Source organism: Chionomys nivalis, chromosome 3 (assembly GCF_950005125.1).
Source record: "Chionomys nivalis chromosome 3, mChiNiv1.1, whole genome shotgun sequence".
NCBI lineage: Eukaryota > Metazoa > Chordata > Mammalia > Rodentia > Cricetidae > Chionomys > Chionomys nivalis.
In genome coordinates this window covers 72,763,507-72,788,798 of record NC_080088.1, presented here as the reverse complement: position 1 = coordinate 72,788,798, position 25,292 = coordinate 72,763,507, and the positions used below count along the sequence as shown (strand labels likewise).

The following is a 25,292-nucleotide window of genomic DNA, read 5'->3' as shown; positions in this document are numbered from 1 at the left end:
CCATGTGCTTTATATAGGCTGCCACCAGAGGGTGTGGCTCAGATCTTCCCCATTTCAAAAGATCTGGATTAAATATGGGTCTTCTAATTTCAAATGATTCAATTAAGAAAAAAAATCCCTCACAGGTATACCCAGCCACTTGGGTTTTAATTAGTTTCAGATACAGTCAAGTTGGTAACTGAGAACAGCCGTCACAGTTGACTTTCTACTAACTATGTACAACTGTGAGGCAGGCTGACAGTGTATGTGGAGTCCAGCTACAGTGGTTTGAATGAAAGTAGCCCCGTAGGCTCCTGTATTTGAGTGCTTGGTCCTCAGTTGATGGAGCTGTTTGGGAAGGACTAGGAGGCGTGGCCTTGTTGGAGTCGGGGCATCACCGGGAGTTTGAAGCTTCAAAAGCTGCTGTCTGTCCTGGCGTCAGGGTCACAGACTCTGAGCCTCTGAAAATGTAAGCCCCCCCCCCCCCCCGATAAACTCCACGCAGTCGGCTTGACCGCAGTGTCTTAGCACAATAGAAAAGTCACTGAGATACTGGGACCTGGTGCAGTCCCTCGCTTCCCGCCCTAGAACTAGAGTCAGGGTTATCTCTGCTGTGATGGCAACGCCATGGCCATGTTACCCCCAGAGAAAGAGCTGTACTGCAGCGCTCCACTCCTGTCCTGTGGCTCGTACATGCTTTCTTCCCTCTCTTTTTTCTAAAATTTGATTTTATTGACCTATATATTTTTTGTCTGCTCCCCTCCCTGCCTCTCCCCTTCCCTTCTACCCTCTCCCATGGTCCCCATGCTCCCAATTTACTCAGGAGATCTTGTCTTTTTCTACTTCCCATGTAAGTTAGATCTGTGTATGTCTCTCTTAGGGTCCTCATTGTTGTCTAGGTTCTCTGGGATTGTGAATTGTGGGCTGGTTTTTCTTTGCTTTATGTTTAAAAGCCACTTATGAGTGAGTACATGTGATATTTGTCTTTCTGGGTCACCTCACTCAATATGATGTTTTCTAGATCTATCCATTTGCCCGCAAATTTCAAGATGTCATTATTTTTTTTCTTCTGTGTAGTACTCCATTGTGTAAATGTACCACATTTTCCTTATCCATTCTTCAGTTGAGGAGCATTTAGGTTGTTTCCAGGTTCTGACTATGACAAACAATATTGCTATGATCATAGTTGAGCACATGTCCTTGTGGCACGATTGAGCATCCTTTGAATATATACCCAAAAGTGGTATTACTGGGTCTTGGGGAAGGTTGTTTCCTAATTTTCTGAGAAATCGCCACACTGACATCCAAAGGGGCTGTACCAGCTTGCATTCCCTTTTCCCCACAACCTCTCCAGCATAAATTCTCATCAGTGTTTTTGATCTTGGCCATTCTTACAGGTGTAAGATGGAATCTCAAAGTTGTTTTGATTTGCATTTCTCTGATGACTAAGGATGTTGGGCATTTCCTTAAGTGTCTTTCAGCCACTTTAGATTTTCCTGTTGAGAGTGCTCTGTTTATGTCTGTACCCCATTTTTCAGTGGCTTTCTTCCCTCTCTTGCTCTGTTATCTGAGCTTTGGAAGGGTGACATGCATAAGTCTGTATTGATAACTGTACCGCTGCGCCACAACAGGCGCTGAATTTCATCTGTTTGGTTATTAGGAGTCTGTGGGTAACCATCTCCCATAGCAAACAAGCCTTCCTCTATAACCAAGGCTATGTATAGCAGAAGTTAGGCACAGTTGTTTAGAAGGCTGTCGACAGGCTTATTATACCCATTTAACAAAGTAATAGCAGTAGCCTGCCCCCAGCCTATGTGCTTTTCTCTGGTACAGGGTTTTTCCCACCTTGGCTTACAGTACAGAATGCGATTTTCCCTCTGGAGTGGCCTTTAAACTCATTCCCAAACCGCCTGGTTGTATCCATAGCAGCCATACCATTAATGTACCAGTGGACGGTTCTTTCAAATACTGTTGATAATGTAGCACACAGGATTAATAGCTAGCAGGACTGTCAGTGACAAGTGTTCCTCAGTGACCTGGATAGCAGCTTCTGGCACTACAAAAGCCAGACAGTGAGGGAGAGTCCCCGCCCAGGCCCTGCTCACTCTCCATGTACTAACAGAGCATGAGTATTTCCAGAAGTGGTCTTCCCTCTAGGGTGCTCCCCAAAGCTTTTGCTTCTATGGCTTGGGACAGTCTCAAGAATTTCTTTGACCAATAATTTGTAGGGAGGTAATCCATCCATGGCATGTCTGTTCCCACCCACACAGGATGCCTTTTCCCAACTGTCTTGTACAGTTCTAGGTACTGACCTAGCTGCAGCGATGGTGAATACAGAAACAAGACACACAAACAGAAAAGCCAGGATTAGGTGCGCTGCATGTGTCCTGATGGAGATGCAAAAGCAACAGCTGGGAAACTCAGCATGTTTATTTTTTTGCCTCTGAATTGAAGGGGCAGGTATACTGTAATCATCTGAACCAGGAGGAAGGCCTAGCTAATCTCAGGAGGGCTCTCTGCAGAAGTAGTCTCAGGCAATAAATATCCAAGAGGAAAAAGCTATGGGAGACATTTTCAGCATACACTGTCAGTATCCACAATAACCTGGAGAAGACTTTGTCATTTCCATGGGTTTGGGGCATTGGGATCCTTGACATGGCCATGCTCATGTGAACAATACTCATCCACTCAGGAATCTGTCCTCTCCTCACACATCCACTCAGGACCCCATCCTCTGCTCACACATCCACTCAGGACCCCATCCTCTTCTCATCCACTCAGGATCCCATCCTCTGCTCATCCACTCAGGACCCCATCCTCTGCTCATCCACTCAGGACCCCATCCTCTCCTCATCCACTCAGGACCCCATCCTCTGCTCATCCACTCAGGACCCCATCCTCTCCTCACAACTTTTTTTAAACTATTTTTTGAGCCACTGTTTTAGATCTGTAAGACAGTCGTTAGCATCATCCATTCATGTAATAAACTTTTTAATACATTTTTTAATTGATATTTATTGAGCTCTACATTTTTCTCTGCTCCCCTCCCTGCCTCTCCCGCCCCCCCACCCCCTTCAATCCTCCACCAAGGTCCCCACGCTCCCAATTTACTCAGGAGATCTTGTCTTTTTCTACTTTCTACTTCCCATGTAGATTAGATCTATGTAAGTCTCTCTTAGTGTCTACATTGTTGTCTAAATTCTCTAGGTTTGTGGTTTGTAGGCTGGCTTTCTTTGCTTTATGTTTAAAAACCACCTATGAGTGAGTACATGTGACAATTGCCTTTCTGTGTCTGGGTTACCTCACTCAATATGATGTTTTCTAGCTCCATCCATTTGCCTGCAAAATTCAAGCTGTTGTTACTTTTTTCTGCTGTGTAGTACTCCATTGTGTAAATGTACCACATTATTCCTATCCATTCTTCGAACGAGGGCCATTTAGATTGTTTCCAGGTTCTGGCTATGACAAACAAAGCTGCTATGAACATAGTTGAGCACATGTCCTTGTGGTATGATTGAGCATCCTTTGAGTATATGCCCAAAAGTTACGGTATCACTGGGTCTTAAGGAAGATTGTTTCCTTATTTTCTGAGAAATTGCCACACTGACATCCAAAGGGTTGTACCAGCTTGCATTCCCACCAGCGATGCAGGAGTGTTCCCTTTTCCACACAACCTCTCCAGCATAAGTTATCATCAGTGTTTTTGATCTTGGCCATTCTTACAGGTGTAAGATGGAATCTCAGAGTTGTTTTGATTTGCATTTCTCTGATGACTAAGGATGTTGAGCATTTCCTTAAGTGTCTTTCAGCTATTTTAGATTCCTCTGTTGAGAGTTCTTGTTTGGGTCTGTACTCCATTTTATTTTTATTAGATTATGTGATCTTTTGGTGTCCAATTTCTTGAGTTCTTTGTGTATTTTGGAGATCAGACCTCTGTCTGATGTGGGGTTGGTGAAGATCTTCTCCCATTCTGTAGGCTGTCGTTTTGTCTTGTTGACTGTGTCCTTTGCTTCTCAGTTTCAGGAGGTCCCATGTATTAATTGTTTCTCTCAGTGTCTGTGCTACTGGGGTTCTATTTAGGAAGTGGTCTCCTGTGCCAATGCGTTCAAGTGTACTTCCCACTTTCTCTTCTATAAGGTTCAGTGTGGCTGGCTTTGGTTGAGATCTTTGATCCATTTGGACTTGAGTCTTGTGCATGGTGATAGATAAGGGTCTATTTTCATTCTTCTACATGTTGATATCCAGTTATGCCAGCACCATTTGTTAAATATGCTTTCTTTTTTCCATTTGATATTTTTTTGCTTCTTTGTCAAAGATCAGGTGTTGGAAGATGTGTGGATTGATATCCGGGTCTTCTATTCGGTTCTATTGGTCCTCCTGTCTGTTCTTACGCCAATAAATAAAACTTCTTTTAGAGGTGAGGTCTCTCTCCAGTGGCTCGCTAGTTTTTCTTCTGAGCAAGAGTCAGTTGGTTTTGGGATTCTGGTTGTTAAGTAGATACTAAATAAAAAGTAAAAAATTAGCAAGGTCTGGTTCAGCATATAAAGATGTAGTTGCTTGCATAAAAAGAGAAATGTTGGCTGTGATGGCGCGTTGTGGGTATTGTCTTATCTAACTCTCTGTAGTCCAGAAGCATTTTGCATGCATCATTTCACCCCCTTACCCTGGGCACTGCTCTGGGGTCACAGTGCACCTTCCTACCTTCTAGTGAGCTCCCAGTGAAGATGGTTTCTGCTGCTCCACCCAGCCTGGGGACCAAGGCGGGGTGTCCTAGTTATCTTTCTATTGCTTTAATAAACACCGAAAGGAACACTATCGCCTCACGACCTCAGGACCAAGTTCTCAGCACAAAAGAGATTTATTTCCCCAGATGAACAGAGGATGGGGAGTAAGAGACAAAGACAGGAGGATGAGGGAGAGGGGCAGGGGTATTTGTCCCAGAGGGAGGACAAAGGACTGAATGTCTCTGGATAGAGAGGAGACAGACATGGCCCATAGGAAAATGGGGTTTATAAAAGGGAAAGGGAAACCCCATGTTAGGATGAGGTGCTTAGTTTTAATTGCGCATGCCAGTTAGGTGAACCAAAGGGGCTTTTGATTGCTGGACTTTAATACTTTGGTAGCTGGACCTTGGTCATCAGTCTCAGGGAGTAATAGACCTTGGGGGCTGGCTTTGGGAGTGTAATGTAATGGTTTTAGCAAGGCAGAGGGAATTCGGGGGAGAAGAACAAAGCCTGCCAGAGCCACATGTTTCAGACACTATGATGAAAGCCACTTGGGAGGAAGGGGTTATTTCAGCTTATGTGTTGTAGTCTGTCACTGAGGGAAGCCTGGGCAGTAACCCAGGGCAGGACCTGAAAACAGGAACTGGAGCAGAGACCACAGAGAATGCTGCTTACTGAGTTGCTCTTCAGGTTCATGGTCAGCTGCCTTTCTTCTACCTCCCAGTACAGCCTCTCTGAATTACAGGTTTGTTTATTTTCCTCTCTCTCTCCCTGCCTCTGTCTCTGCCTCTCTCCCTCCCTCTCTCTCCCTCTTTTCCCTTTTATTTTCTCCCCTCCTGTCTCTCCTTTTCTTCCCTTCCTCCGAGGGCCCACTGCATGCTGCATTCTCAGTCCTTTAACGTTTTGGAGACAGGAGGCTAGAGAGATGCCTCTTGATGCCTCTTAGCTCTGAGGGTCGCGCCTCTATCTGCATCATTTATACTTTTAGGGTTGTAGACAGCACCGCATGGTTTACCAGCTACTTTCTCTGTGAACACTATTGCTCTATTGATTGGCTTGAATTTCTAGTTTATGGTTTTCAGTGTCTTAGGGTCTTGTGCATTCTGGGCAAACACCCTACCTCTGAGCTATCTCCTTGACCTCTGTGTTTTTTTAAAATCAGTATGATGGTATAGTTACTTTGACTGTATTTAACTTTAAAAGTGTTTTGTAAGATCTGTGTTAAGACAAAACATTTTTAGATTTTACGTTGGTAGCATTGTACTCTGAAAGAATCTCTTGCAGTGAAATTTTTATTTATTAATTTGTTAATAAATATTTCTAACAGAGAATCTTTTCTTTAGAGGTAAGGAAAATAAGTTTAGCTGGTCTGGTTAGCATAGCTTAATTACATTGTCATTGAGCTGTCTTACTGAGTATGAAATAAAGCTACCTTAGTGGGTTCTGTACACAGCCTTACTTGCACATCTTTAAACACTGGCAACAAAAATAATGCTCCTGTGGGGCTGGAGAGATGTCTCAGCAGTCAGGAGCACTTGCTGCTCTGCAGAGGACCCAGGTTCAATTCCCAGCAGCCGTGCTGCTTCACAGCCACTCTTAACTGCGGTTCCAAGGAGTCCGATGCCCTCTTTGGACCTCCTTGGGCACCAGGCACCCAGATGGTGTGCATACATGTACGAGGGCAGAACACTCATACACATAAAATAAAAATAAATCGAGAACGATAATAAATTAAAAAAAAAATGTTCCCATGAAAGAGACTGTCATTCATCGTGAAAGCAGACATGGCACATTGTTCTTGTCCCCGAGGAACATGTGTGCTCACCAAGAAGGTAATACTGTTACCACCATGGGTATAATTTGGTGCCCACTGTGTTAGCGCTCTGTGGTCGATGATGGGATCAAATAGTGCCATATGGCAGCCTCTGTTCTTGAGAGAGAAATGAATGGAATTTGAAATTGGGCAGGTGTAGGGAACTCATTGTGAAGGCTTACCACAGGTTATTAAAGGAAATGATTAAAAAACCAAAAGGCAGCATAAACCCTTCCTCTAGAATATTTGTATGTGTATATTCTTTAATGTTCAGTTATAGCAACCTGAAGGGAGGTTGGGAGAAAAATGGACCTTGGCTGCTTTTAAAATGGAAAGATAAAATCTTCTGAGATGTCATGAACCCAAGACTTAGGACATGAAATAGCATTCCAGGCCTGACTGCCTTGGAGGTTCTAAATTGGAAATTCTTTAACCCAAACCTTTCTCTTCTGGTCACTTTCCTTCACTAAATTTGTTCTTTGACCTCATCATGACCTTGACTCTTGACCTTTCATAGTTTCCCAGTCTCAGAGTAATGTTGGGTTCACTTCAGTTCTGCTATGGGGAAGCCAGGAATATCGTGTGAACTTTTTGCAATGTGTGCACAGAAATGTGAACAAATCCTAAGTGTGCAGCAGGAGGCCCCTTCCCGACTGAACAGCCTGCAGAACAGGATGCAGAGGCAGACGTGCAGCCTGTCCCCGAAACTCCTCTTGGGCTTCAGTGCCCTGTCCTCAAGTAACTGTGATTCCAACTTTACTAGCGTCGCCTGCTGTGAACCTTGCATGCACAGGGAGTGTATGCACACACGCACGGCATACATACTTGTGTCTGACTTGTCTCCTCCAGCGCGCTGTTCCGAGGTTCTGTCACATTGTGTTCATCACTGCTACCCTGCATTTCTTTGAATGTCTCATCTCCACATCTGGGTGGTGACAGCTGAGGATGCGTTCATCCTGTCTCACATTTTTCTTGTGTGTGTCTCCTAGAATTGTGACGTGAGCGTGCACAGCTCAGCTTTGTGAACACTGCCGTGGGCTATCAGTGGTTGTTTTGTAAAGAGTCTTTCTCTGTCCCACCAGCCAGATCCCAAATAATGACACAGAGACTTAATATTAATTATGAGAGCGTGACCTTAGCTTAGGCTTCTCCCACTAGCTCTTATAACTTAAATTAACCCATTTATTTTAGTCTGCATTCTGTTGTGTGGCTCGTTCCATATGGTTCCTGCTGCTTCCTCCGAGTCTGGCTGGGGACTCCACCTTCTTCTTCCCAGAGTTCTTTCTCTCTCTGACCAGAAGTCCCACCTACACCCTCTGCCTAGCTGCTGACCATTCAGCTTTTTTTTTTTTTTTTTTTTTTTTTGGTTTTTCGAGACAGGGTTTCTCTGTGGTTTTGGAGCCTGTCCCAGAACTAGCTCTTGTAGACCAGGCTGACCATTCAGCTTTTTACTACAGCAATATATTTTCATACGGTGTACAAATATCCCACAACGTTGTTTTAATATATTCTTTAGAAGACATGTCTGAGACGTCAGGGTGTGAAATGTCTGGTTGTGTATACACCTGTTAACTGTTGGGTTTTTCTGTGTCCTTCTTTGGCCTTTTACACTTATTGAAAAGTAAATAGTGGTTTTTAATTTGAATTTCCCTGAATATCGATGGCCTTGGATGCCTCCAAGTAGATTTTGACCATTTGGATATCTCCTGTGAAAAGCCCCCCCCCCTTTTTTTAAAGATTTATTTATTTATGTATATTAGTGCTGTAACATCTGCATGCCAGAAGAGGGCATCAGATCCTGTAATAGATGATTGTGAGCCACCGTGTGGTTGCTGGGAGTTGAACTCAAGACTCCGGAAGAGCAGCCAGTGCTTTTAACTGCTGAGCCATCTCTTCAGCCCAGGAGTTCTTTATATATGCCATGCAACCTGCACCCCATCTGAGATATATTTATTAAAATCTCTTCTTTCATTCTGTGTCTCTTCACAGCACGGATGGCTTCATTTGATGCCCCGAGGTTATTAACATAGCTCAGCTCTTAGACTTTCCCATTGTGATTAGTTATTTTGTGTTTCCTCTGAGTAAGAAAATGTTACCAGTTCTGAGGCCAGGATCTTATTATCCTGTTTATTCCAAAATCTTTATTGTTTTTCCTTTCATATTTGAATCTGTAATTCGTCTATAATTTTTTGTTTGTATTAATATGAGGATCTGATATCATTTATCTACATTCAGTGGATTGAGACTTTAGATCTTAAGTCTGGGAATGTAGCTCAGTGGTAGAATACATGCCTAGCATGTTAGACCCTGGGTTTCATTACAGTAATGCATACACAGGCACACACACACACAGATGCACACACACAGAAAGCAAGGAGGGAAGGAGGAGAGAAGATGAGGGGAGAGGGAAGGAGAGGACCTGGGAAGCTGAAACAGAGGAGCAGCCGTCGGGAGTTCAGAGTCCTTCTCAGCGCATAGGGAGCTCAAGGCTAGCCTAGGCTGCCTGAGACCCTGCCTCAGAGTAAATATGGGGCTGGAGAGTTAGCTCAGTGGTTATGGACACTTGCTGTACTTGCAGAGGACCCAGGTTCGATTGCCAGCACCCACATGGTGGCTCAAAACCATCTGAATCTCCAGTTCCCGGGGATCTGATGCTGCCTTCTTGTCTGCAGAGAACGCACGCACAGGTTGCACAGACGTGCAGACAAAACACTCACACAGACGGACACACACAAGTCAGAAAACAAAACAAACGTAGGCCTTGACACCCAGTGCTGGAGGTGTCCCGGCTATGCTGTCATTGCTGAGACTGATGTCTCAGTTTTGGGTTTTCACATGCAGGGTTCAGGGGCACACACAAGTCTGCTAAACTTGATAAGAGTGTGGATTTTTCACAGTTGGGGGAAGCTGATAGCTTCACTGTGTAGAGGAGTTTAAATTCCTCCTGACTTCCTCCGCTCCCTTATTTCCTTCTTTTTCTTTCAGTTGTCCCGCAAGCCTGGCTTTTCTCAGGTGCTCTGTTAGATTTAATTATGTGTCCAGGCTCCTTAAGAAAATCAAATAAGGCTTTGATTGACTCTCTTGCTGTGACCTTTGCCCTGCAATTCTTCTTTCCCAATTATTTCCTTTTCCTGCAGCAGTTGCTGCAGTCCTTCACAGCTCTCGAGTAACTGTCTCCGTGCCAAGTACAAGCTCATTCTCAGCAGACTCATGTGTGGTGGAGAATTCTGGAATGTGGTGAAATTATAGACTAATGTTGATGTTGAAGACAGATTTCAGAGCCATTACCACATGGCACTTAAAGCTGTGGTCATGAAAAAGCTTCCTCAAATAGGGAGTGTCTGAGGAGCAGAAGAGAGCTCCAGATATTCCTGAGGTGGGCTGAGGAGAGGCTAGGAAGTGGCACTTGTGTTGGGAACCAAGGAGAGAGAGTGTTTGTCCGCAGGGAAGGCGAGGCACGGAGGACGAGGACGCACTAACTGCAGGAGGCAGTGGCTGGTACCTTCAGCAGCACTGGAGGCTCCGAGTGAGAGGAGAAGGCGGAGGCCATGAGCATAGGGCGTACCCTGGAGTAGGGATTGGGAGTGAGAGATGAGAGCTGCCAGGGAAGCGTTGTTTTTGGTTCAGAGGCAGCTGTACAAGCCAGCTCCTCACCTCTTTCCTCTGCCGTTTGTGGCTGAAGGGCAGGAGCCTACCAAGTCCCTCAAGGGTTGTCAAGATGGACACCTCAGAATCTTCTTTGACATTTCTTTTACCTTTCCACCTTTATTTATTTATTTATCTGTTATTATTATTAATTATTTTTCATTTTTTGAGACAGGGTTTCTCTGTAAATTTGAGCCTGTCCTGGAACCAGCTTTTGTAGACCTCGAACTCACAGAGATTCACTTGCCCCTGCCTCCTGAGTGCTGGGATTAAAGACATGCATTACCACTGCCTGGCTTCCTTTAAAGGATAACCAGGGACTGAATTTTAATTCAGTAATGCCTCCTTCCTCATGGCCTCCCTTGGCCTCTGTGGTCCTCAGCTGAACTCTGTTTTCCTTCCTTGGTAGACAGCCCTCTAACTGGTCCTTAACCTTCCTCTGCCACAGCCTCTTCCTACCCGCTTATTTCAGCCTGTGTCCCCATTTATCTTCCTAAAACACTGTTCCCATCTTGTCTCTGCTATTTAGAGGTCCCGATACCTTCCCTCCTGCCTGCTGGAGATAGTGTTCTAGTTATTAGTGAGTGCTGTTATGTACTAAGTCTTGTACCATGTACTCTAGGTACAGTGGCAGACAAGGCTGATGTAGGCTCTGCTGCTACCAAACAGTGCTTTTACAGATTGGACTCTTGCTCATCTTCCAGCCCAGCTTCAGTTTCTATCCATACACTCCTGCTATATTGCAGCTTCCTTTACCCAGTCCAGTCCATGTTACGAAGTCAAGGTTTCTGCACGTTTTCCACCTAGAATGACTTTCTTCTGTATACCTGTCATATTTTCATGGCAGCATTTGTTTTCTGCTAATTAGCCATTGCTCATCAGCTCACCAGTGAAGCATCTATACAGCCTTGGGTTTTCAAAATACCCTGCAGCCAGCGATGACCTGCATAACGGTTCCTGCTTCTTCCTGCTGTTTGAGAGGGCTTGACGGGAACTCTTTAGAGAGTGGTCTCTTTGTGGAGTCCTGCACCACGTGTCTCTGGGGACTGAGAATGCGTGGAAGAGAAGGACAAGCAGAAGCAGGCGCTGGGTGCTGTGATGCCAGCAGTGCCCGGCTCACCCGACTTGACCTTATGACTGTATCTTCTTTCACCTAGACCGATGATGAAGATGAGTCCTTTGTTCTCGAGGACCCTACCTTGCTAAACATCGACACCATTGATTCTCACTCTTATGACACCTCTTCTGTGGCGAGCTCAGACAGCGGCGACAGGGCCAACTTAAAGAGGTAAATATTCTCGTGTATCATACTTGTATATGGCCAAAATAGATGATTATTTAAAGTCTTTCTCTTTATGGCACAGTATAATTTGATTATTGAAAACCAGTGTCTTCATGCATGGTACAGTCTAGCTTGATGATTTAAAGTCACTGTCTTCATGGTATGGAGTGGCATTTCATTTGCATTTTAATAAAGAAAGCTTGCCTGAGGATCAGAAAAGTAAAACAGCCACACTGGTCAGCCTTACAGACCAGGCAGCAATGACACACACCTTTAATCCCAGCAGCCACACTTGCTTGCCATAGAAACCGGCAGTAGTGGTGCACACCCTTAATCTCAGAACTAGAGAGGATTATAAAACCAGTGGAGACAGCCCTCAGTCTCAGTCTCATTTTGAAATTCCTGGAGGCAGGATCACCACTTCGGACTGAGGTAGCGGTAAGAGCCAGTGGCTGGCTGTTTTGCTTTTCTGACCTTCAGGTTAAACCCCAATATCTGTCTTTGAGTTTTTATTAATCCTACTTCATTGGTATAGTCTAGTTTGGTTCTTTAAAGTCAGTGTCTTCATGGTGCAGTGTAATTAGCTGTAGGAGGGGGTATAGCTCAGCGGGGACACACTGTGGGGCTTGGCCCTCCTGGCCACCTGTGTTCCCTGCGCTCCCTCACACCTACTCTGCAAGGTCAGCTCCAGAACTCTTCATTTCCTTGGCGCAGGCTTAGAGGAGAGCATCGGGGATGGGGACAGGACAGTTCGAACCGTCAATAACCCCAGGCTCAGCTGCCTTTCACCTTCCACACTCTTGGGGAGAACATGGAAAGGAGAGGCGTGGAGAAAGGGTGCTGTAAATGCTTTACTGAGTCTTCGTGTGACCTGAATGCGGGCCAGGGAACCAGCGCTCTTCCGCTTAGGTCTTCCTCAGATTGCTGTCTTGGGACAGGGGTTCCCTGAAGGTGTGTTCAGCTCCTCATCACAGTGTCTTCCAAACAGACGCATAGTTTTGATGACCTGCATCCCCTGTTTACAAGTGAGGGTGTGCGCTTGTTGCCTATCAGGTGTGTCCAAGCTTTTGATAACTCTCACAGGTTCACATTTGAGAACCTGTAATTTAGTTAAAAGGAAAAAAATCACACACACACACACACACACACACGCGCGCGCGCGCGCGCGCGCGCGTCTTGCTTAACAAGTTCCTGATTTTGTGCTGAACTGTGTTCATAGTTCCCCTGGGCTGCCTGAGGCTCACCAGGCAGGAGTTGGATGGGACTGGTACGTGATAGTCAGAAGTCTTTGGTGTGCTCTCAGGCTGGGCACTGCCTGCCCGTTTGAGCCTCTCTCTGAACACTTTGACCCAGCCCACCCAGTCTATGCCCATTTGTCCTGGCTCTTCTCCACAGTGTGCCGAGGCAGATTAGACATCTCTTTTCTGGTAGCTGCGCCTCATCTCCCCCAGTAAACAGGGTCCGTTCTTCTCCATTTGCACATTTGTTGTAAGGAGGCCGCTTGTTCGTTTCCTGGCCGCCCAGACACAGAAACTGTATCAATTAAATCACTGCTTGGCTTATTAGCTCTAGCTTCTTATTGGCTAACTCTTACATATTAATTTAACCCATCTCCACTAATCTGTGCATCACCATAAGGTTGTGGCCTACCAGCAAAGTTTCAGCATGTTTATCTCCAGAGGCTCCATGGCTTCTCTCTGACTCCACCTTCTTCCTCCCAGCATTCAGTTTAGTTTTCCCTGCCTAGCTCTAATCTACCCTATCATAGGCCTAAGACAGTTTCTTTATTAACCAGTGGTATTCACAGCATACAGAGGGGAAACCCACATAAGACATTCCTATTTCTGGTCTGTGCTTTCGTATTTAGAAGCTAGGCTGTGGGATCCTCGTAGTAGGACCTGTGACTTCCTCATTTTGGGATCAGCAGAGCACATTTTTATTCAGAACGGGCATACCCTGATTAATGTTTGATAAATGTTTAAGGTGTCCTCGTTGACTGGTGCTGGAGAGTGTAAGTAGGAGCAGCAGAGTGAGTGACGAATGACGACAGACTGGGGAAGGGAGGGGGCAGAGGTCGTCAGGCAAGTGGGGTGGTGCAGATGCAGGGGCAGGAGTGGTGGTGGCAGGAGCCGTGGTCTACACAGATGTCCATCGGGAGAGCAGGAGGAGCCAATCCTGTGTCAGGTGGACAGGGAACATTTGGAGCAATGGAAGAAGAATGTTAGCTTATTTTCTTGCTTGAGACTCTCTGAGCCTCAAGTTAGAGCACATCTGAAGGTTGGTCTTTTAATAACAATTAATAGTTATATAATTACTGATAATAACAGCAGTGTTAGTTTCTACTTTTAACATGTATATTCTTCTCTCAGAGCTGTGGGGTCCTACCTTTCCATCCTTCTGCTAAGTATTTCCTCCTCCTCCTCCTCTCTCTCAGGAAGAAGAAGTTGCCTGATGCCTTCTCACTGCATGGGTCGGTTATGCGACATTCACTCCTGAAGGGAATATCTGCGCAGATCGTGTCTGCCGCTGTGAGTGTCTGTCCTTCCACAGCCGATGACCTCTAGTGGTTTGGTGAAGCAGGAGTGAGCACCAGCAAAGCCTGGCTCTCCTTATAGTTTTTCCCATTATTTTTGACTTGCGAGGCATGGCTGCACATCTTGACATAGGAGTCCTTGCGGCCGTGAGAGTAAAGGTCTGTGAGCATTGCGGTATGCGGAATGAAGTGTGGCAGCCAGCAAAGAGAAGCGCTGTCTGCCGTCTCCTTGCGTTCCTTTCCAGGGTAGTTGCCATCTTGTGAGTTTGGCTGAGGTGCATTGCTTGTTTTTAGCCACTTTATATAGATAGATGGTTGGTCAGGATTGTGACCAATTGATTTAAAATAATGGGCAAGTCTTTTTCATGTGCCCTTGTGAAAGAAGGTAAAGCCATGCCCTGACTTGGTGACCCAAAGGAAGCTGAGAGAGGGGAGAGGCGCCACTGTGAAGGGAGGCAGGCCTGATGAATAGGGCCGCTATGCATACAGTGGCTGCAATGGAATTTGTGACCTTTTTTTTAAACTGTCTTAGAACACTGGGTTAGGTGAAAAAGTAATATTTGGTAGTATTGAAGACCGTGGTCTCTCAGATACTCTCCCTTTGACCCCACAGCCCGTACCCGTTTAGTCTGTCGAGTCTTTTCTGTAGATGACAGGGATGACAATATACTGATGATGGCAGCAGGACCTCAGTATTGCTTTATGTTCTTTCCATGACGTTTAACATTTTACATATTTAATTTGAAAGTTATTTTTCAAGAGAACGAGGGGGTAAGACAGTAGGAGTCGTGACATCCAGTGTGTTAGAGAAAGCTCTTTTGCAGCCAGGAGGTGATGTGCATCCCGGGCAGCTGGCATGTCCTGACGCAGCTGATGCACACATCAGACAGGATGTTAGCTGCAGAGGTGGCCACGCAATGGAGCGTGGGCAGTGCCCTTCTGGCTTTCGGCAGAGAGAAACTCACATTTGCCAGAATGGAAACCACCTGTTGAGGATCACGTTTCCATGACATTTTTTGAATCTAATCCTTATGTAGGTGATGAAATTCATTCCTTTCGAAATCACGACGGACCAGAGCAGTCATTTGACCCACCTGTGCAGTTTAAAAAATATTTTGGATAATGGAGACTGAGCTAGCGCTCAGACACTGAGCACTGATTAGATAAACCTGCTCCTTAAAGGGGCTTCCTCCCTCTTGAGGATGAGGGGGCAACTCTAATGCATCCCAGAGTGTGTGCACTCTGCTCTCTCCGCATTCTTCCGGCTGAGTTGCTTTGGCATGTTCAGATAACGCTGCTCTTCCTGCACCAGGCATGATGCGGTGCTTTCCTAACCCTGGATCACCAGCTCGATTTAAGTTGCATGCTTTCCCCTGACGGTTGGTGTGTTAACATGTAAAGCTGGTTCTGTTTGGGGTATTATTCCTGAACAGCTGCTCACATGTGCCTTCAGCCTTGTGGACAGGGATGTTATCAGACCTGCTTGGACCTTGATCATCCTGACTTTGGAGTCCATGCATGAAAAACACTTAGGAAACATGAAACTTTTGAGTCTTATTGCTTAATTTTGGGATCCTTCTCAAAGTAATGTGACATATGACTAAATTTAAAATTAATTCAAATTAGGTTTTTAAAGGAATTTATCATCTTAAGGATGAACTTTAAGATATTATAGATGCCTCAGCACATGTTTTATTATTGTTTAAAAATATGTCCCCTGTGCTGGACTCTCTTGGGGGCTCACCCACACCTCATCCGAGTCATTAGTGGAGCAGCATAGGGATCTGTGTTCTATTAGCATCCCAGGGACGGTCACAGAGTGGCTCTCAAGAGCTGCGGCATCACCAGTTCCATAACTTCCTTAGTTACCTTTCCCTCCCTCCTCCTTTCCTCCATGTTTCTCTCCCTCCCTCCCTCCCTCCACCTTCCCTCCCTCCCTCCTCCTTCCCTCCATGGTTTCTCTCCCTCCTTCCCTCCTCCTTCCCTCCCTCCCTCCACCTTCCCTCCCTCCCTCCTCCTTCCCTCCATCATTTCTCTCCCTCCCTCCTCCCCCCTCCATGTTTCTCTCCCTCACCCCCCTGGCTTTGCTTTAGCTCCTTGCTCAGCTGTGCCACTTTTCTTCTCCTTGTGTGCTTCCCATTCATCTCCACTTCAAGAGTGCTTTCGCTTTTTAATTTGCATCCCAAATCGCAGGCTTCCTTATGGCATTTTCATGATACTTGCTTTCGGTTGACCCATCCCCTACAATCTTCTCCCTCATTTCCCTGCTCCACCACCAGGAAAATTCCAGTTTCGACGCTACAGTGTTTCTTTCCCCCATCTGTCATTTATACCTTTTGAAGTCAGATTGCTTCTACACTCATTTGAATGTAGTTTATGGTTTTCATCTGTGCCCTCATCCCTGCTTTCTTTGTGCAGAACAGAACACAAGTTGTACATCAAATATTTATATCAGGCCCTGTGTTCCTCTGCTTCCCCTTGACAGACAGGACGCAGGATGAAGATGATGTCCCAGCACTGCATTCCCACAAGCTGTTATAATTAAAGCTTAAACAGCCTAGAGAGACACCTTATACCATTCTTTGAATTAATTCTGTCTGCAGGACAGTGTGTTAGGATAAATAGAGCAGTACTTGCTGTTTTTCTGAACACGTAGAGATCATTGTCAGAACAGTTAGGTGACTTAATGTGTCACAGTTACTGGCAAGGAGCTGAACTGTACTTGGTGTCTGGCTTGTTTGAGACCGGACTCTTCCCTGACCAGCTTCCTTTAGTCACTGGAGTTAGTCCACTGGAGAGGGGCGTCCTACCAGAGGCGCAGTGCCTGCAGCGAGTTCCCTTGCCTTGAATCTTCCATTCTACCATTTTGATCCTGTGGGACTTCTAGTCTGTTTACACTATGAGAAACAAACTCCTTTCCTTCTTTAAATTTCCATTTCGAATCCGCACAGAAGTGTCTGTTCCCATTAGTAAAATAAAGCAGTCTTCTCTCAGGCTAATCTGCTTTGAGGGCTGTGGGTTTGTCATTCTTACTGAGGGGGAGGCGAAGGGTGCCCGCCCTTCCTCCTCAGCTGTTCAGGCCCAAGTGCACATAAAAAGAGGCTGCACGCTTACCTTCAATACCAGTATCTTTTCCAATTCTTCCCTTTTAAAATCTCTTTTAGGACAAAGTAGATGCTGGCTTACCCACAGCAATTGTAAGTATACCTTTAATCCCTCAAGGTAAGGTTTTTAATTTCACTGAGTTCTCAGGTTTACTATTAAAATATTGAGTGCTAGTATGATAAATTCTCAAGTCATTTTCCTTTTAGTAATCAAGTTTAAAACTTGCTCTTGCTGGATTTTGATTTTTCTGCTTTATTGTCTAGCTCCCTGGCTCTTGCTCGAGAGCAGGGAGTGGAGAAACAGACCTTTCCAGCATTTCCCTGTGAGCTGTGTCCCCTAGTCTATCCGGACTGGAGCAGTAGTGAGTGAGCTCACTCTGGTAATACACATTCCACAGCTACGGACCGCAGGGCCAAGCCCGTGGATAGTGTCTGGAGCGGCTGTGGCAAGCTAGAGAGGCTGGAAAGTGCATTAAGGACCTACCTTCTGGTTTTCCTCAGCCGCTCTGTGGCTGTCTCACTAGTCACTGGTGAGGAAGTGTGCTCAAGTGGCCCATTCTGGTTGCTCTTGCCTGCTGGTAATAAACTGGAGAAAAGTATTCTCATCCCTCCACATTGCTAGAAGGCCCTGCGTGAGCCATATAAGTACAGCTTCAGCTGGCCAGAGAGCGGGTTGGTGTTTAATTTTAAGTTGCTTTAAGTCAGTGGTTCTCAATCTTCCTAATACTGCAGCCCTCTAATGCAGTTCTTCATGTTGTGGTGACCCCAACCATAAAGTAATTTTCGTTGCTAATTCATAATTGTAATTTTGGTACTGTTATGGATTGTAATATAAATAGTCTTAGAGATAGAAGTTTGTCAAAGCAGTTGCGACCCAAGAACCACGGCTTTAAAGGAAGTGAAATGATATAGTTCATATATTGTACCAAATGTGTGATATTTTGATAACATTTCTCTTTAAATTTAGAGGAATTCTTAGACATAAAGACATCCTGGGCTTGCTTTCTGGATGAAATTCCTCATTTCGGTGGTCAACGTGCCTTCGGGTGCCGAGAGGAAGGCGGGGCAGCAAACCCACACTGATCGTCTTCCCTTTTGTTTCCAGGCGGTGTCCAGTCTCATAGCAGTGGGTACATCTCATGGATTGGCTTTAATATTTGGTAATCTTCTAAGAATTTTTTTCTTTTAAATATCGAGATTCCTTTTAGGTTTTATAATGCCCTTTAGTTATGTTTTATATGATAGACTTGATCTTTCAAGGACATAGCAAGGAAGCCATGAAGAAGTGGCAGTGGGTGTCGTGAAGTTGAAAGTGATGAACTCACGGCTGCACTTCCTACTCTCTGCACGTTTCCTTCCTTCCGTCTGCATGGGGAAGGTGTAGCTGCTGCACATCTGCTGTGCCGCACACCCGGGCGGGAGAACCTGCTTGTCAGCGTGTCTCCCTCTGGTTGGTGGTGGGGACAGGTATTCAGAAAGGGTTTCTGAGTCATCTCCATTATAAATCTTTCTAAACTGAAAATAAGTTAGCCTGTAATTACCTTGTTTTCTGAGTTAAGAGAGCATGAATAGTTTGATTATATGGTAGAAATTAGTTGCATTTTTTCATTTTTTTTCTCTGAGACTAATCAGTTTCATTAGTCTTTTGCTTTTGAATTCAGCATCAAGCAGACTGTTTTGATCTTTTTAAAAACGTGAAGCCCGTCAGGTAGTATTCTCAGCTCTTTGTGTGTGCGGGTGCTCGCTCTGGGGCTCAGAGCCTGCATATCTTAGATGGGAACTAGCAAGGGCTGCCCGGTAAGGGTTACTTGAGGGCGTTTTATTAGCAGAACCATAGTTTGATTTCTGTGAGTCTTATAGTTTTTACCATCCATGCAAATAACTAGTTCTTTCCCATTGTTACTGAACAATTTGACTTTCCATTTATAAATTTTCCATTATTCCAAAAGCTTTATTTGACATATAATTATATTACCTGGTCTTTTCAGAAGTGGTTGATTTAAATAATAGTTTTATTTCTTGAAGAAATAAACAAAAGTGTCGTTTCCCTAAGAGAACTTTAGAATTGAATCTTAAAATAGTATCTTTTTTTCCTGTATAATTGATATGTATCCATAGTAGGAAATGTACAAAACATAGATTGTGCAATGTGGAGAACATAAAATAACAAATTATAATATCTAGGACTAATCTTCATCATTTCTGTGTAGCCATCCATCCCTTTCCCCACATATGTGTATAGCTGTATGCATATTCCTAAGGAGGAACGTGATAATTCAGAGCCGCTTTTCATTCTTGTGGGCCCCTCCCCATGCATTTCTGTGTTCCTTTGAGATGTCTCACTGTGTAGTGTAGGCTTGCGCAGAACTTGCTCATAATATGGCCTGGATTGGCCACAGACTCGTGGCAGTCATCTTGCCCCAGCCTCCCAATGTTGAGAGTACAGGCATGGAGCATCATTTTAGCGGACATGCAATGTTCTTTCAAATGGATCCATGAAAATTTAATTAGCCTTTTGCTCAAGGAAGCCGCTTCAGCTGTTTCTAAACAGTAGTCATATGCAGCTTTATTTCTGTATTTTTTTGCATATGATCATTTTTAGAACAAATTCCTACATGTGGAATTGTCTGGGCTGGGACATGAACATAGCAGGTGGGGAGGGCCTTGTTTTCCTTTGAGGGGATAATTGCTATTAGATGATTAGATTTGGGGGAAGGGTCTCAGAGTCTTGTGTCCCACTGCTCTAGTTTTAAGTGTCTGAAGTGATTGACACGCACGGTCAGGTTCAGAATTAAACAGTGCTGGCTCCTAGATGTCTCCTGTTTTAAGCAGTTCTTTTCCCTGAGTGAAAATGAGGCAGAACAGCGAGAAGCAAAGGCGAGAAGAGGAGTAAAGGCGACTTAAGACAATCACGTTTGTCTGCCAGGAGAGTGTGTCAGTTTTTCCTTCCTGTGTAGCAGCGTCTGTTTCTTCAGCTCTGTGCAAACTCTCTCTGTTCCTCACCAAGAGGTTGGAAGAGTGCAAGAGTGTTTATAGCTGTGCAGAAAGTGTTGGCTACAGACTAGTGTGTTAACACGGCGGAGTGCGTTCACTCTTGGTGCTGTCTCCTTCCTTTCCTTGGACCTGCCTGCCGGTTTTCCAAAGCCCCCAGCAGTTTTCCTGTACAAGTGATGGAACAGTGATCTTTTCTAACAGCTCCATGGGAAAGAAAGTGTGGCAGAGTGGACGTTCTGAGGGAGAACCATAGTGTCTGACTTTGCATTGAGTTTTAATAGTACAGCTAAATTTTACTTGCTTATAGGCGACGGATGTTTGGACAGTGCTTTTGAACAAATACATTAAAATTTGTTAAAAAGCCTAGAAACAAATGGCAGACCCCGTGAAGTGTCTAGACTAGCTGTCTGGGTTAGATCTGGTCTTTAAAAAATATATTTGTTTATCCCAGAAACCTAGCAGGAAGGCTGACTTTGTTTGAGCTCTGATATGTTCTCTGGGAATCAGGTCTGAGTCATTAAAACACAAACCCCGCACTTCTGGAAGACTTGTGCAGTTCCAGAGTGCAACACCGAGCGTGTCTGGGTTCTCACCTCACACAGGGTCTCAATACAGGTGTCTCTCTCCCTTACACCTCCATTTCCCTTTGCCCTCAGTGTGTTCTGGTGATGTGTCTCTTTGAAATGGTTTTACTTCTGTTTAACTGAACATGGATTTTCTGCCTGTGCTATAATTTGAATGTTCTATGTTTTCGCTTTTCCCAGAACCAACACTTACGTGATTGTAACCACAAATGCTAGGACATCACTTACCACTTCAGCATCTGTCACTCCCGTAGATAGACGAAGCTCATCATTTATACCCTTCAGAGTTGGCCTACATTTCTCTCTGAACTTTTGAACTGATTTCTTTTTTTCTCCCTCTCTTTTGATCTTTTCTCCATGGATTCAAAAGGAAAAGGTATAGTAAATTTGGTATGCATAAATTGTTCTTTTTCTTTTGAGCTTTTTAACATTTAAAGAGAGTATTGTCAATTACACTTAATGTCATCATACAAAAGAAAAGTAAATAGCTACCTAAAAATTGGTTAAAACAGGCACTGTGGAAAATTAAAAATATATGCATGGTTTCAATGCTTAATTTTAGCTGAAAAAAAATGGAATTCTTTTAGGCAGTTTTCAGTACGTTCTGTTTCCTCCAGTCTTTTAATACAGCTCTGCGCTTTGTCTTTAAGTCTGGGTCTGCTAGTGGAGGTGACATTTTGTGTCATAAACTTTATCAATGATGAGTCACATAGAATTTCAGCACCTATAAGCTAACCATGAGTTCAGAATTCCAGATTCTAAGGAGACATTGTTTCAGTGTTTTGTTGTAATGTTACCTTGTTGATTCCCAGTTTCTGGATACTTTTGTAGACTAACTCCCCTTCTCAGGCTTTTCTGAAACCTCTGCCTTGTGCTCACAGCTACCACAGCTCTGTGCTCTGGACGTCAGTTCAAGCACACTAACATCACAGTGGCATGGGTGTCTGGGCATGCACACTGGCTCTTCCCGTAGTAGCAGTGTTCTAGAAGGTGGCCAGTCAGCGCGGGATTCAGGGTGCCCTGGTTAGGAAGCATCGTAGAAGGAGGAAGGTTTGGCTGTATGAGCCGCTCAGGTAAAAGCACACCACTATTTTGTATCAAACCTGACAAATGCTTTACAATGAGGTCTCCTTTTTAACTTTCCCTTGGCCCTAGAGCTTGTTACAGTGCGAGTAAAAACAGGGTGAGAAAGTAGCCTGGCATGCCGGCAGCTGGATCTGGGAGTTCTAGGATAGCCCGGGCTACACAGAGACACCAAGAGAAAATATAGCGATTGAGAGTGGTGACTGCTGAGAGGCAAGGTCAGACTCGTCTGCCCACAAGTCGGTCTGATTCCTTGTGGGTTCTGAAATGTGTTCAGCTTTAGGTTTTAAGCTGTGATCTGTGACTTTTCGTTGCTGCTTTCACATTGCTGTCCAGCCCAGCATGAGCTCCGCCCGAAGCAAAGGGTTGAGCCTTCCTTATCCAAATGCTTGGTGTCTGGAGTACTTCAGATTTGGAGTCTTTGCGATTTGGAATATCTGCATAGACTTTGCAGGTTGAACATCTCTGATCTGAAAATCTAAAATTTAAAATGTTTCAAAAACCTGAAGTGTTGCAATGTCAGTTTGATCAAGCTCAGGAAGGACTGGATTTACAATACTTTTGATTTAGTTTGGATTGGGAATGCTTACCCAGTACTAATAAAAATTAAGTGTAATTCACTGCAATGGCAGATAGCCTTTTTTTTTTTTTTGCTAAGACTAAGTATCATTTTGTATTTTTGGTTGCCCTGCGACTCACTCGAGTAGACCGAATTTGTCTTGAATTTGTGACAACTGCCTGTGCTTCCGGTGCTGGGTGTCGAGATTATTGGTCCCCTCGCCCAGGTTCTGTTCGTGATTCTGGACCTAGAGTCCTCTTAATTAACATCTAAACTATATTGCTGCTGCCGACACTAATTTCTTACATTCGTGTCACTTGATAATGCTCAGATTGTTCATAGACATTTTGTTGTTCAAATTTTAAACTCTGTGAAGCGTGCAGGAAAAGTGATGGTCTCATTTTATATTTCTTGACTGGTCACCTCCTTTATGACATCAACACTTTTAAAATATTAAGTCAACAGTGGTAGCCAGACATAATTTATGCTGCTTTGTATTTGAAAGTAGATGAATTTACTATGAATCTGATACTTTTTTTTTTCACTGCTAGACAGTGGAGGCTCCAGGATGCAGGGGAGCTAGCTTTCTTTTAAAGTTAACAGCTCAACAGGAGCCCGGGCAGAGTTCTCACCCTTGCTTGTCTTTCTGCTGTGTGCGTGCTTTTCCCTGTCCCTGTAACTACAAACTCAGTATTTAGAAGACGTTGTGCTATTTGATCCCAGCACTCTCCAGCTGTGCAGTTCCATACAGACTACAGGATGGTTAGCTCCGGTGGCACGTGGTTAGCTCCGGTGGCACGTGGTTAGCTCCGGTGGCACGTGGTTAGCTCCGGTGGCACGTGGTTAGCTCCATTGGCTCATGGTTAGCTCCATTGGCTCATGGTTAGCTCCAGTGGCACGTGGTTAGTTCCAGTGGCACGTGGTTAGTTCCAGTGGCACAGCAAGCCACTCTTCTTCCCATGGCGTAGCTGCCTCTGCTGCCTCTAGACAGGCTGCCCACAGCAGGCTTGGCATGCCATAACAGTGGGGTGTATAAACGCAGAGTAAAAGCTGAAGGCTAACTTCGTGGAGTCAGAGTAGATTATGTTTTGTATGTAGTCCGTCTGCTGCCACCATCTTTGCTACTTGAAAAATGCTGTGTATAAATATAACCGTAAGTTAGTTTTCAGTGGAGACCTGGTCATAGTCTAGGGACACTGAATTTGTCCTTTGTATATATCATTTTACTTTAGTAATCTATCCTCTCATTGAAGCAGTGAGGCGATGGGCTGTTCTCCACATTGCATAGATGAAGATGGGGGGGGGGTTAAGTGAAAGAAGGAAACAGCCCTAAAGTTGCCTCTGTGTATAGTTGCGGTGCCTGTAACTCTTTAGTAGAGGGGAAATTGAAAGCAAGACTTGACGGGCATGATACCTTATCGCGGACGCTATAAAAACAAGATAAAAACATGGGAAAAACCAAGGGAACAATTGAGAATCTTTTCACTGACATGAACTGTACAATATAAAGTTAGCATATATTGCAGGAGTGACCAAGGTTAGTAATTGAGTTTCTTTCTTCTCTTGGCTAGTTTTTATTATGTGGGAACTGTAGGCAGGGAGGCTTAGGCATTTCTGGCTTTTCTTTGGACAGGGCCTCATATAACCCAGATTGGCCCTGTACTTGTTATATAGCTGAGGACGGTCTGAACTCCTGATCCTCTTCCCTCTGCTTCCAAGTATTGGGGTCATAGGCAGGCACCATTACACCTGGGTGTGCATAGGTTTTTATGTTGCGGGAGCTCCTTCCGCTCCTTCAGCCAATAGCCGCTGAAATACCAGCCCACTGGTATTTCACACCTTTAATATGAGCACTTGGGAGGCAGAGGCAGGTGAATCTCTGTGAGTTCGTGCGAGTGGCCGCTTTTTTAAAGGGAGAGAGACCACGCCCCAGTAGGCTGGTATCTCAGTGGCTATTGGCTGAAGGAGTGGAAGGAGCTCCTGCAACATTTTTAGATAGATCTTTCCCTTGTCTTAAGTCATGTACTATCTATTTGATCAGATTTCCCTGTTTTCCTGCTTTCTCTGCCACATAAGAGTACTTAAACCAGGCAGTGGTGACTCATTCCTTTAATCTCAGCACTTGAGATAGGTGGATCTCTAAGTTCTAGGCCAGCCTGGTCTTTAGAGTGAATTCCAGGACAGCCAGGGCTTCATAGAGAAACCCTGTCTCAAAAAACCAAAAGCCAAAACAACTCAAAACTTAAATTGGGGTTTGTGTGTGCAAAGCAATTGCAAGTGTATTAGAGCATCAGGACCTGTAAAACATGGATCCCAAAACAAGCTTGCAGAAAGTCTCAGTGCCATTGGCCACCACTCTGTGCCTGAAAGGAGGAAGTCTGGACTTGGGGACTTGAGAGTTAGGTGAAATTTCATTATCAGTTCTTTGCTCTCTATGTGACTTAGATCGGTAGTACACACAGAATACCATTGCCCAGTTGTGGTCGGTTTGCTATCCAAGGTGTGGATAGTCCTCTAACTGTATGAGGTAGATCACGGAAAACCCAGCTGAGGGGAGTTTCAGAAGACAAAAGAAGCATAATATCCTAATTAGATGCAAGAAATTCTAGAATAAAAGGTTTTATTAATAAGGGTTAAATTAAAGTTAAAAACTGGGGGAGGCTAGCTTGAATATGTGTGTGAAAATTGTAATTATATGATTCTGGATGTGAGATAAAGGTAGGACTTTTAAAACATATGAGACCTTGTATATTTATGGGCTTATTTTCAAATATTTACCTTGGGAGTTTGAAATCTGCAAAAACTTTTAAGCCGTTGAGTATTTTCTGTGTGCCCGATGCAGTGCAGCCGCTGCAGTTAGTTTATGAACCCAGAGTTCTTCCTACGGGGTTCATATTAGATGGGAATGATACTTACCCAGCACTGCAGCTGTGCCTGAGAGCATCCTCCAGGCTCTTTGGTGACAGGCAGCTCTTACAGTAGTTAGGGCTAT

General features: G+C 44.6%; 1 protein-coding gene across 1 annotated transcript in view; it reads left to right on the top strand.

The window, feature by feature from the left end:
• The window catches only part of Vps8 (VPS8 subunit of CORVET complex), a 218,506-nt gene that overhangs the window by 16,949 nt on the left and 176,265 nt on the right, over positions 1 to 25,292 (top strand). Inside the window, exons 4-7 of the mRNA XM_057764343.1 lie at positions 11,319 to 11,449; positions 13,878 to 13,971; positions 17,141 to 17,173; positions 18,186 to 18,240. Of these exons, the coding sequence (XP_057620326.1) occupies positions 11,319 to 11,449; positions 13,878 to 13,971; positions 17,141 to 17,173; positions 18,186 to 18,240 (313 nt within the window). The remainder of the gene's footprint in view (positions 1 to 11,318; positions 11,450 to 13,877; positions 13,972 to 17,140; positions 17,174 to 18,185; positions 18,241 to 25,292) is intronic.